The sequence below is a fragment of the Eleutherodactylus coqui genome, chromosome 3 (assembly GCF_035609145.1).
Source record: "Eleutherodactylus coqui strain aEleCoq1 chromosome 3, aEleCoq1.hap1, whole genome shotgun sequence".
In the NCBI taxonomy this organism is placed as follows: domain Eukaryota; kingdom Metazoa; phylum Chordata; class Amphibia; order Anura; family Eleutherodactylidae; genus Eleutherodactylus; species Eleutherodactylus coqui.
The window spans coordinates 32,961,713-32,975,789 of NC_089839.1; the positions used below are offsets into that span (position 1 = coordinate 32,961,713).

The 14,077-nt window shown below is 43.6% G+C and overlaps 1 protein-coding gene across 1 annotated transcript in view; it reads right to left on the reverse strand.

The window, feature by feature from the left end:
- Positions 1–1,676: 1,676 nt before the first annotated feature.
- The window catches only part of CNRIP1 (cannabinoid receptor interacting protein 1), a 28,296-nt gene continuing 15,895 nt past the window's right edge, over positions 1,677–14,077 (reverse strand). Inside the window, exon 4 of the mRNA XM_066595467.1 lies at positions 1,677–3,930. Coding sequence (XP_066451564.1) covers positions 3,766–3,930 — 165 coding nt within the window. The 3' untranslated portion in view covers positions 1,677–3,765. The remainder of the gene's footprint in view (positions 3,931–14,077) is intronic.

Genomic DNA, 14,077 nt, shown 5'->3' on the forward strand with positions numbered 1-14,077 from the left:
CCCCTTTCCCTTCCCTCCTTCTCGCCGGCTCACCTCTGCTCTCCTCCCCGCTAGCTCTTGCAATGGGTGGGCGCGGGGGTGGAGCTAAGCACCACCCCATCCCGCCTTCTCCCATTACTCGCTGCGGACAAGGGATGTGGCCTAGTGCTTAGCATCGCCCCCATCCACCCCCTCCCATTGCAAAGAGCGAGCGGGGAGCAGAACAGAAGAAGGAAGTTTAGCAGCCACGCTGCTAAACTCCCTCCCACCTCCGGCCACTGCCATGGACTCCCATAGGAGCCCATGCAGCGCCCGACGTATTCCGGCCCAAAAGATAGTTCTAGGATTATCTTTTGGGCCCGACGTAAAAATGCACAGCGCTATATTGGCCGGCTGGGCGCTTTTACGTCTCAGGAATACGGCCATATGATCTGATGCATTGGAATCCAATGCATCAGATCACAGCGTATATCGGCCGGCCGTGAAAACCGCGGGCCGATATACGCTCGTAGAAAGAAGCCTTAGACTGCAATGTCCTTACAGACAATATGTAGAAGATGCAGCAGACAAACGGCGTTAAAGTTTCAACCAAACCCTATTGCAAACATGATTGTCATCCCAAAATATATGCATTTAAGTGAAAAACCTGCCGCCCAAAAGGTGTTTCTTTTTAAAAAGCAATTGCTTCTATTATAGTAAATCCGCTGTAAATATTTGTCTTCAGTTGTCCTCTTCATCAGACTATAGGCTGAACCCAAAATGGTTATTAGCAATATCTTTTGAGATCCTTAAGAAGAATTCTGTCTACTTCTCCCCTCTAAAACTGCTGTACGGCTAGGGAGCTTGGCCATTTGGGGTTCTAATAAAGCTTGGTGAAATCCCATGTGCTAGCTGTGGTGGTGGGGGTCATATTGGTTGTCATCAAGCTGTAGCTCAACACCTTCAGGCCTCGATCAGAAGGCAATTACGTGGTTGAGTGTGGGCGATGTATACAGGTTGTCCTAAAAGTGTGAAAACCCATATAGGATGCAAACACTTTGGCAGTCAGTGATCCAATCTTGCATGCAAGCTGCAGGAAGGGGGAAACCTGTTAGGCCATATCAACAACATGACGGCCATTTTGAATTCAGCCATCATGGATTCAACTCTAATTTTTTCAATGGGAAGGTAGGTAAGTGATATATCAAACTGAAAGAGAATTTCACCAGAAAACCAATGCCGTGCTTCATTTTAACATATCTCTAATCATTCACACGTTAACTCAGTGATTTCATGTGAAATCAGAAAATTAATCATAAACTCAGGCTGAACGCTGGCACAAGCATCACCAATTCTGTGTTTCAGTTGAACAATATTCTGTATCTTCTCAGAATAAACAAGTGCCTTAACGTGACCCCACAGATAGAAATCCAAAGGGGTGCTTCATTCACCTGACATAAAGACAGTTTCAACACATTCTGTTTAAGATAACTCCATCTTCGTATTACCATGAGAATAAATAAAGTTATGTTAAAATGAAGCATATCCTTGTTTTTCTGATGAAATTCACTATCACTTTGACATATTACACACTTACCTTCCCATTGGAAAAATCTAAGTTGAATCCATGATGGTGGCATTCAAAATGGCCGTCATGTTGATGACATCATGACATCACTCAACAGGTTTCCCCCTTCCTCTGCAGCTTGTATGCAAAATCTGATCCCCAACTGCCAAACCATTTTCATTTTATATGGGTGTTTCCACACTTTTGAGACACCCTATATTTTATGCCAAGAACAGGATGGGGGCCCCTCAGGACAAAGTAGAAAGTTTTCCCTTCCTGTTGGAAATATAGCATAAAAGATGAAAAAATATACCAGAGCTCAGGGGGACAGTTCAGTGAAAAGTGCGAGTACCGGATAGTAAGGTTAATGGTACCTACTTCTAAGAGGGGGTAGCAGGTACTCCTACATGCTCCTTCCATGTCAACTTATCAGTATAAAATGCATTGCATGTTTCTCATTGACTACAATAAAGTCTCTTCTGGTTTATGGGTTGGTAATGGTAGATGCCTAATTGAGATACCTCTGGAGGTCTCCTGAGTTATTATAGCAATAAGTGAACCTGGAAGGGGGTGTGTAGGAGTGTCTACTAACCCATCTTAGAAGTACTGTTTAACTTACTATCTAGTACTCCTGTTTTTCGTTAAACTGTACCGCTGAGTTTTGGCATATTTTTTTCCTCCTTCATGCTATAATCTCACAGGACTAAGACCTTTGGGACAATACCAGGGCCGTCCAGTGTGGATGTCTGAATTTGACAAGCGAGAGCAACTCTGTATCTACAATGTGTTTGCTTAATGGAGTTGTCCAGTTGTAAACTAGTTGTAAACTTATTAGCATAGGTCATCAATAGAAGATTTAGCAGGCTATCATGCTTTGGCAGAAAGCAAGCAGCTCCATTCTTACAGTAGTGACCAGACTTGATATCGCGGGCAAAGTTCACATTCATTTCAATGGAAACTTGGCCTGCAATACCAAGCCTGGCCACTGCAATAATAATGGAGCTGTCTGCTTCCTGCAAAAATCAGCGTAATACATGAGCAAACAAGCCCAGAGAAGAGCCAACAGGTGGGGGTTCTTGCAGACGGAACCCACCAATCTACTATTGACGACCTATCCTAACGATAGGCCATCAGTAGTTTACAACGTGACAACCCCTTCATGGCTTCCTCAGCCATTCTGTGTGGTAGTGTGCCCGTCCTTCACCACCATGCCAGGGGAGTTCATCTACATAGCTTTTCTGCTAAGTGTTACTGAGTACTTGGCTACGTCCAATATATATCGTTAAATACTTGCCTCTTGTATAACGAATGGTTGAATGTGGCAGAACGCAAAGAGGACAAATAAAGGACTTTAGTAGGGAGACAGTTACTTCTTATGTGTGTTTTTATCACTTTAGGACAACTGCTCTTAGGAGATATGACATAACGTGATAACCAGTTGGGGTCTAACAAAGAGACCACGACCCCTCTGACTTTTTCCCACCACTTAGCTGCTCCCATTCGCAAACTCTACAGGAAACTCCAACACAACTCAAGCCAACAGAATGCGGCCGCGTTGCAATTTCCTATACAACAGGTAGATGAGAGTACTGGGGAATACTGCGAAGGAGCCATAGCACTTGACTAGTACTGAGGCTCCTTCTGAGGTCCGGTGAGGATTCGGTCAAGACCCGCGATGATCAAGAAGTGAGGCCATAGACTAGTGATATGACATCACTTCCAATGATGAGAAAACTGCTAAAAGGTGTACTTATTGCATATACACAGCTGGAGTGGCCATGCTGTTGCCTGGCTGATGTTCACGAGACTAAAGCTTTTCAGTTGACTGTGAACCGATGACATTATGGGAACATAAAGGATCGGAATTGAGCTACACAGCAACATGAGGTCGGCCACAATTTGAGGTCAGACTGTTTGATAGCTCACATTTTTTTTTTCCCATGGGAGAACACTGCTGAATTTTTAGCGTAGGTGACGTCACATTGCTGTGTAGGCCGTGCCGAAAGTATCTGGTGCGTCAATGATATTGGTCGTCCATAGTAAACTGACAAGTTGTTTCTGTCTTAGGAGCAGTCACCATCGCTGGTGAAGGAGTTTGGTTTATCTCAAGTAAACATTAGTCATGAAGGGTTTTTGTTTAGGCTCATAATATGGTATTTACACACTGCTTTGTGGTTTAATAGGCTTGTTGTGCTGGTCAAGGTGCGTCCTCCTCAGAAGATTGTCCAGCTTTGGTGGCTTCAGTGGAACATCTCTTTGTTGATCCACATCAGGCTGCGGGTCTCGTTGGGCTTACACTCGTATTCGATACTGCTGAAGCTGTTGCCCCATTGGCAATGATCTCTTTTATGGTAGTTGTAGAACTTCACCTGCCATACCGTCTCGAAGCTTCCGATGTCTTCAAACTGTCAACAAAGGACGAAAAGAACAGCATTGATTAGGATTTCTCCAAAGACTGAGGGTCTGTTCACACGGGGCAGAAATACTATGGAAGAAAGGAATCTTTCACACAGGCGACGGTGATATAGCATCTGTGTTCTGTGCGATATCACTACGTATCACTGGTGAGGGTGATATTGGGCCACGAATCATGGCCCAAAATTGTACTTGCCAACATGTGAAAGCCCCGTTGATGCGAGGCGTTTCCATGGGAAAATAGCCTTGCATCATAACGGGGAATCCCTTCATTCCCGCGGGGAATCTCTTCATCCCCACAGGGATGAAGGGATTCCCCCGCTGGGGATGAAGGATTCCCCCCCCCCCCCCCCCACTGTGGCTGTCATAGCGGCGGCAGAAGATCACGAAGTTCTCCCAGTGCTCTCAATGGGGCCGGCGCACCAAAAGTCCCTATAGAAGTCAATAGGGACAAGCAAATGTGCATGCAATGCAATGCTAGCAGGTGCCTGATGTGCTACATAATTGCACAGAAAAAGAACACATCTTTAACTAATTAGACTAATTAGCTGTTTCAATGCTGGGAGCATCAGTGCACAGAAACCATAAAAATATACGCAGATGTGCGTGCAAAAAAAGCAATGCTCATTTCACAAATACGCAGCGCTTAAGCGCACAAATATACATACGCTTGTGTGAAGCCAGCCGTAATACTGCTTTGGTTTTACATACTTGGGGCGCAATGAAAAAGCTAACTGAGCATACCTGGATACAGTTTAGAAGGAGCTCTCTGTATACTGTTATATGTGGAACTCAATAATAACACAGTATGCAGTAAGCGCATTAGCTCCCTCTAGTGGAGGCTGCAGGTATCTAGGAAGTTATCTTTTTATGTCTATGAAGGAGATATGGATCTCTATATCAGAATTACAGAATTCTAACCACTTTAAAAATGTACTCAGATATTAACAGAAAATCTAGGACCTAAAAACAACTTGATTTCAAAAAGTTTTTCAATAATTTTTTCTATTGCAGTGGCCGTGCCCAGAAACTATAAAAAGGCATGATGCTTAACTTTACTGAGTGGAGAAAATAAAAAATGACACAAGGATGAAAATTAGCACATAACAAAGATAACCCCAACTTTTTATGTGACTTTTAACTGTGAAACATTGTGCAACACGGAATCCCTCCCATAACTCCGGCCAAAGGGCGCAAATGCTGAACTGAAGCCAGGAGCTTGTGTACCACAGCGGCATGCGTCAGCTCTCACTGTCAAATATAAGCTAAGGCCGGTGGCAAGTACAATAGAGTACAGCAAAGTCAGCAAGATGAACCTCAGGGGGAGTAGAGTTTAACCCCTTAAAGACCAGGGTGTTTCGGTCCTAAAGGACCCATGTGGTGTTTTTTTTCTGACTCTATTCTTTTTCTCTTCTGCTACCAAAATTCTTTCTGCTGCATTTTTTTTCTGCGACTTACAGGGCTATTTTTTATATCTTTTTTTCATCCATTTTTTAGTTTATAGGGGGTAAAAAGCTAAAAAAAAAATATTTTTTAGTTTATTTTTTAAATGATTACATTTACACTAAAATAAAGTACAGCAATGGGTTCCTCATTTTGTTTTAATTTGCATAGTCTCAGGATTATAGGGCGTATCTAGCAACAGTTTTAATTGGCGTTGGGTTGTTTTCTTTTTTAGATATATACCGTATTTTTGTCTTATTCTGTAATTTTTTAAACTTATTCTTGTAACTATTTTTTACCATCCATGTTCTCTGTGACATCATTTAAGAGCTCTAGGGGCCATTCACATTGTATTTCTTTTTTTTAATTCACATTTTCCCAGTGTACCTGTGGCATCCATAGGAGCCGCATCCATAGGAGCCCCAGTTACAGGAGAAAACATCCCCCTAGTGTGACAAAAGTCACTAGCAGAGCTCATCTGGGTCTGCTAAGACCCTGCAGCTCTGCCATGGCAAGGAGCACCCAGGCTTGTCTACCTGATAACACCGTTTTACAATAAAAAGGTTTTTTTGAATGGACACATGCTTAAGCAATTTTACATAATTTTGTGGCGCTAAATACAAAAATTTCATTGAAAATGTAAGATTGGTTTTTGCTTGGAAGTTACAGAAGAAAAAGTTAAAACAGTGAAAAAAAACTGAAAATTGCTGTATTTATGAGTTTGGGTATGTTAGTTTATATTTGCCTCCAGCAAACTTCATGTGACAGCAATCATACGAAAAGCCAACTTTTGATACTTTGGCTGTAAAGTAAGACACCAGGACAAACCATCGGCTCTGCATTTTGGATGCAAAACCTGTTTAACTAATCTCTGGTTGTAGCTGCATGGGAAGGGATGTGCCCAATGCTACGGAGGGAACCAAGTAATCAAGCTACAGATTGCTACTTCAGCATGGTGCTCCATCTTAAAGAAATAACTAAGAAGAAGAAGACAACAATTAACTACCTTAATATCCTTTCTACAATGTGGCCTGTACTGGACAGGGAGGAAGTGCCCATTCCAGAACCCCCAAATGCACAATGGAGAGTGATGTAGATGAACTGGACATGAACGAATCGGCAGGGCCATCATCACCTGATCATTAATTCGTGCTGGATGTTTCTGAGGAGCGTCGCAAGATAACGCAGGAAGACCTCCATGGTCTTATCAAGGATCTGAAATTGCTCAAGATTAAAGCAGAACTATTGGCCTCCATTGAAACAGTGAAATCGATCTCACAGAACATGTGAAAGTCAGACTGGTGTCACACTTGCTTCGGAATCTCCAGTTCAATCGTAGATCAGCTGAAAATACCTGAAAAACCCCGCTTTTTCTCCTGCCCAAAAGCCGAACAGCTGGGAAGAAAGCGGGTCCATCTGGCACTGTTCGGTCCAGTTTCATTAATCTGCTTCCATTGCTGTCAACATTGACAGCGGGCCTAGGAATCAGCTGAGCAACAGGGATCCTAAGCAACGGACCTCCGAGGGTCAGCTACTGATGACCTATCCTGGGGCTAGCTCATCAATAGTATAACCCTGGAGAACACCTTTAAGTTTGGACCTAGGCCAACCAAGTCAACCTGTTAACAGATACAGACTACTAAAAGTGCTGTCTCATACAACAACCGTCTGTATGTCCTCGGGCATATGGTCATCATGAAGGGGGCTCAGCTTGGGACCCTTTTAGAGCAACGTCAGCAGAATCCAGGATGCTCTATGTCTTGATCACCACAGATCAAAGGCTGCATTGTACCATCTCCTAAATGTTCACTTTACAAGCTATAACGGCAAGAAACAAATTGGAGATGGTACAATGCAGTATCACCTATTAGATGTTTGCATATCTATTTTTGACCTTTTCCTTCTAATAGGTGGCGCTGCAGAGGGAACTGCACCATCTGCCATTTGCATACCAAATGCATTGCATCATGTCTACTATGTGATCATCACAAGGAGAAACTGTACCCCTCCTGAGCTGTAAGGAACAAGTAATGGGACAGATACCACATGTCTGCTCGTTAATAAGCACAGTGCGGTCAGGAGCTTGGAGACTGTTTGTGGCATCACTTAATAACACAAATCTTCAGTGATTTAACCCCTTAATGACATGGCCTATTTTGGCGTTGAGGACCAAGCGATTTTTTGGTATTTTTCCATCTCCATTTTTCAAAAGCCATAACTTTTTTATTTTTCCGTGGACGCGGCCGTGTAAGGGCTTGTTTTTTGCGTGGCGATCTGTAGTTTTTATCGGTGCCACTTTTGGGTATATAGACAATATCGTAAATTTTTTTTTTTTTTTTTTTAATGATAACAGGGAGAGAAAACGCATCAATTCTGCCATAGATTTTTTATTTTTTTTTACAGCGTTAATCATGCAGCATAAATGACACACTAAAATTTTTCTGCGGGTCGGTACGGTAACAACGATACCAAAATTGTTATATTTTTTTTAGGTTTTTACACTTTTTTGCAATAAAACCCCCTTTTTTTGGAAATCTTTTTTTTTTCTCTATAGCTGCATTCAAAGTCCTGTAACTTTTTTATTTTTCTATGTACGGAGCTCTATGAGGGCTTATTTTTTGCGAGACGAGCTGTAGTTTTTATTGGTACCATTTTGGGAAATGTACGGCTTTTTTGATCACTTTTATTGCATTTTTTGTGAGGCAAAATGCTAAATATTAGCATTTTGCCTCTGTTTTTTAGCTTTTTTTTTTACGCTTTTTGTCGTACAAAATAAAAAGCATGTTCAACTTTTTGTACACGTCGTTACGGACGCGTCAATACCCAATATGTGGGGTTTTAGTTTTTTTTCCCTTTTTTTATGCTAATATTAGAAAAAGCATAAAAAAGGGGTTTTTTACATTTTTTTTTTTACATTTTTATTTTTTTTACACTTTTCTTTTCTTTTTTTTAATACTATTTGAGTCCCTCTGAGGGACTTACATCACTGTGCCTATGATCGCTGTCATAAGGCATGGCAGAGCTACTGCTCTGCCATGCCTTATCGCTTGTACAGCGATAATAGGCACAGGCAATACAGGACGCCAGTGTCTGGCGTCCTGTTGCCATGGTGACAGGCCGGGCTCTCGCGATAACATCGCGAGTTCCGGCCGGAGACACACAGGGATCGCGATCCCTCTGTGAACTCTTTCCCTGCCGCGATCTACTTAGATCGCGGCAGGGAAGGGGTTAACAGCGGCGGGCGCATCTCCGATGCCCCCCCGCTGTTGGAGCGGGACGCCGGCTGTGACTGACAGCCGGCTCCCGCTGCGGGATAGCGCGGGATCACATGTGATCCCGTGCTATCTCCAGGACGTACCAGGTACGTCATGTTGCGGGAAGTACCAGGCTGCCATGACGTACCAGGTACGTCCAGGAGCGGGAAGGGGTTAATGGAAACTCAATGTCTCACTAATTACAGCTACGAAAATAACTGTAATTGTCAGTACTTTCCAGTCTTTGGTTTACTGTCCATTAATTAGAAATGTTCTCCGACTGATACATAATTCCATCCCTTATAAGGATAATGACAGTGCACATTACAAGTGTATGTAAGTTCTGCATTGTCCTGCACTGCAGCTCATGTCCGCCCAACGAGTCACGTCCGTACTGTGAAATAAAATCTCTTTCTTTATATTGCATCATATGACTTTTATATAATTTAGAGTGGATCGAACTCTGGTCCGTCCATGTATTGCACTATCCTAACAACCGTTATTGGACACCTGAGCAAGAAACAAAAAGTAGTATGTTAATACTTAGTGGATCTCATTTTGCCCTAATGACATCGGATACTCTTCAAGGCACACTTTCTACTAACGTCTGATACACTTCAGCTGGGTTTTCCCTCCATTCATCCTGCAAATATCTGGCGAGTTCTCTCAAAGAAGATGAATGCTGTTCATATTTCCTGGCCCGATGTTCCACTTTGTCCCAAAGATGTTCAGGTCAGGACTCTGTGCAGCCAGTCCAATAGTAGAACATCCCTATCCTCAAACCATAATCCAATCTCTGTCGTACTTAGCTGTTGGCACAACACACTCAGGCAGAAGGTGTTCTCCAGGCCTCCTCCATACCCAGGTACATCCATGTGATCTGAAGATGGAGTAGCGTGATTCCATAGAACGTTCTTGCAATGCTTATCTATCCAATGACAACGCTCCTTGCACCATTGTATATAGCCCGATGCATCGTCTTTAAGGGAACTCACCAGTTATTTGCAGCATGAATGGAGGGAAATACCAGCTGAAGTGTATCAGATGTTAGTAGAAAGTATGCTACGGAGAGTATCCAATGTCATTAGGGCCAAAGGAGCCCCACTAAGTATTAACAGATGGAAATTAAAACTTTTCATTCTTGCTCAGGTGTCCAATTCTTTTTGGTACAATAGTGTATTACATCAGTTCTTTGAATGAGGCCACCACTATAACATGACCAGACATGCAGTTGGCGCTATATTTCCCACAATATGGGGGAAGTCACCAGCAGGCACCAAGAGTGTTTCAGTGGTGAGAAGTATTAGAGTTGTACCAGTTTTCTGCTTCTGGATGAAAACATTATTGGTTTCAATCATTGACAGCATACAGAGATCTTGATTTTGCTACTTGTTGGAATAATAGACAAATCATAATGATTGCTAGTAGTCCTAGTGTTCTTAGTTTCCTTCTCTATGTGTTGAGCCCCAATAGGACATGTGGACATAACAGATGTCTCCTGCTCTTACAGACCCCATTAACCAGAGTGGATAGTCATTGTAAAGTCCTACTGTTCGAAGGACTCATGTGACTTCATCTAAGGGAACAACATGTAATACCACCTTTCACCTGCAGTTCACAGTGCAGGAGATATGAGGGGTCAATCGTTGGAGGTCTCAGCATACCAGACCAGCAGCAAATCAGCCAATCATGGCAGATTTTTATTTACAAAATTGGACAACCCCTTTAAAGGTAGCCTGTCATCCAGGGGCGTAAGTAAAGGCTCAGGGGCCCTGATGCAAAAGGTGAGCTGGGGCCCCCCCTCTATCTGTATCTGTACCCGTACCCATACCTAAACCATGCTGCACAGAGACATAACTTGAAGCTTTTGGGCCCCAATGCAAAACCTGTAACAGGGCCCCCAACTATAATGCTTTATTCATAGTACTCGGCTCTCTATATGGAGAAGAGAGGCCTTATGGGCCCCCTAAGGCTCCTGGACCCAGGTGCAACTGCATCCCCTGCACCCTCTATAGTTACGCCCCTGCTGTCATCACTTGCAAGCACCATAGACTAAGTTAAGGTGTTTGTAGGACAGGTCCAGGAATTTTGAGTTTTGCATCCTCATTTGAATCCCCGTTCCTATGCTGGATAATACAGCAGACGCAACTCCACAAGCTGTGTGCACATTCCCATAGAAAATAATGTATGTGCAAACAGACACCCTGCAGAGATGCGTCTGCTGCACTGCCCACGCGCCAACTTCCAAGGGTGATGGCGTGGGAATGGAGAGCCGGGTAAGTATGCAAACCACATGGCTCGGGACCAGCCCTACATGTACCATAACTTAGTTTATGGTGCTCATATGTGATGACAGGATGCCTTTAAGGCTAGGTGAGGGCAATGGTCATGTAATACCTAATCCCATATTTATGGGATGTTGTGTGACGCCCTGACCACAGTACGTGGCTGTTAACCCTCTGAACTAATTCTTGGCTACAGAGTAAATCATTAAAGTGTCTACTCTAGGAGAATGATACAAAATTGAGCACATCTCATTAGCACTACACTCGTATCCAAGATCCTCACACATGCCATATGGAGACCAACAAATCCTTCATTGCTAATTAAGGCAAAAAAAAATCCCAGATGGTGAAAACTTTTTCAGTGGGCTGTATTTATGTGCAACTGGAGGATGAGAACATGATAATATCTAGAAGCTTCATGAATTATGATTTACTGATAAACAGTCAGGATGCTCTTCTCTTGTGATGTGAAGGACACACATAGAGTTAAAATCAAAATTATTCATCCCCATTGAAAATCAGGTTTATTTGGCAAATTTACAAACCTTCAGCTGTTTGCAAAAATAACAACAAGAACCATTTAAATAGCTCATCGCAACTAATATAACAAGAGTTTTCTCCAAATTTAACAGAAAATGTCACCTTCATGACTGCTGCAGTCTCAGAATCATTTACCCCTTCATGACAAGTGTCTTTAGTATTTAGTAGAGCACCTTTAGCTTTTATGACCGTCTGCAGATGTGATACATAGCCAGATAGCAGCTTCTGACAGCGTTCTTGAGGAGTCTAGCCTGTTACTCATGGACAATGGCCTCCAGTCTACTCCTATTCTTGGGTCTAACCGGCTTCTTCACATCCCACCAAAGATTTTTTTATGGGGTACAAGTCAGGTCACTGTGATGGCCACTCAAGAATCTTTCAAGACTTCTTCTGAAACCAAGCCTTGGTGGACTTTGAGGTATTCTTGGGATCATTGTCATGTTGGAAGGTCCAATGACATCCAAGCTTCAGCTTCCTCACAGAAGCCATGATGCTTTCTTCTAGGATTTACTGATACTTGATGGAATCCATCTTGCCCTCCACACACTGCAGGTTTTCAGTGCCAGGGTAAGCAAAAGCAGCCCCAGAACATCACCGAGCTGCTGCCATGCTTCACTGTAGGCAGGGGATTCATTCCAGGACATGCTTCATTCTTCCTCCTTCCGACACACCACCGATCCAGAGGCCTGAAAAGTTCTGGTTGTATTTCATCGCTCCACAAAACACAATCCCCAAACCTCTGTGGCTGGTTAATTATTTTGAGCATATTGCAGCTAACATTTCCTGCGCTTTTGGGTCAGTCGAAGAGTATATCTTGGAGTTGGGTGGTGGCTGACTTCATCGGATTACAATCCGGTGGTGGGACTGGAGCGCAGGGTGGTGGGCTCCGCCCTGGGATTGAGGGGTCTTCTGATGCGTGGCCCCTCCTCTCCTATTGCCCCCTTACCTGACCCCATGCTGGTAACACTTAAAATATGGCACAAGGCCTTGCAGCTGACCCCTGTAGTGGAAGTCACATGGTCCCCACATACTCCTTTGTGGGATAATCCACACTTGCCGCACCTGCAGCGCTTTACAGAGTCTGCATTCTGGAGAGCTCATGGTATCAATGTACTATCGGACATAGTCAGTGAGGGCATCTTCTGCACTTTCCTCCAGCTTCAGATAATCTACAATCTGCCTGAGCACTCCTATTTCAGGTACTACCAGCTACGACATGTGATCAGGGCTCAGTTTCAGGGCCTGTCCATACCGATGTCCCTAACTCGGTTGGAAGGCTTGGCACAGATGTGCAACCTAGTAAGACCACTGTCCAGTTTCTATGCCCACCTGATGCAGTGTCTTGCCCCGTTGAGGGAGAGGGCGACCCAGAAGTGGGTCATTGACATTCCTGATCTGTTAGCGGAGGAGAGTGAAGACATATTGGTGAGCTCTGGTCCTCCTTTGATTAGTGCTAGAGATAGGCTTATCCAGGTAAAGTTCATACACCGTATATACTACACCCCATCCAGGCTACATGTAATGGGTCTGCTCCCCTCAGCGACCTGTCCCCGATGCTTAATTGCTGATGGGACCATCAGGCACATGTTCTGGGACTGTGGTGTCATGCGAGACTACTGGGGGGACATTCTTGTATTTATGGAATCTCACCTGGGGGCCCCGAGGATCATGCACCCTGGGGTTTGCCTCTTTGGGCTTGTTGGAGACCTACCAGTGGCAGCCGCAGCCCGCACCTTATATAAGCTACTGTTTTTCTATGCTAAGAAGGTGATTTTGTTAAATTGGAAGCACCCTGGTAGGCCGACCAGAAACGCATGGATCCGGGTGGTGAATTCTGTGCTTCCAATGTATAAACTGACTTATATGGCGAGGGGATGTCCTGAGAAGTTTGACAAGGTTTGGGGGCACTGGATGAACTGTCCGGCAACAGCAGCAGAGATGCCTGTCTAGATATTGGGAATGGATATGGTGAGGGATACCCGCTTGAACCGATCTACTGTTTAGGCTAATTCTTTTTTTTTTCTTTAAGAGTCGCGCAGGGTTGTTGTTTAAGGGGGAGGGGACGGGAGGGGGTTGTTCTATCTATTTTTTTGCCCCTTTTTTTGTTTTTTTGTCTTGTTTTTTCCTTCTTCCTTTTTCTCCTGGTGTCTTGGGGCTCCAGACTAGGAGCCCTCCCTGGTTGGGCTTGTTCCATTATGAGTAGTTGATAAATGTGAAAATGAACAGCCAAGTATTATGTTTTATGAGAAATGCACACGAATATGCGAGACACTCAGTGTTTTCACTTTTGTCTTTTTTTTCAGTTCTCATGTACTGTAATGTATCAGCAAGGTGTGCATTCTTTATGATGTCTGCTGTTACTGTATATTTGTCTTTTGGCTAAATAAACGTTCCTTTAACCCCTTGAGTGGCGGGTTTCCTACCACCCTGTCAGACCCACCAGGGCAGGTTTTTTAAAATGGTCTAATCATTGAATTTCAACTAATTTTGCAGTTGCGTCTGAAGAGCCATAACTTTTTTATTTTTCCACTGACATGGCCATATGAGGGCTTGTTTTTTGCGGGACAAGTTGTGATTTTTTAAACAGGGGGGAGGAAAAAAAGAAATGGGGAAAA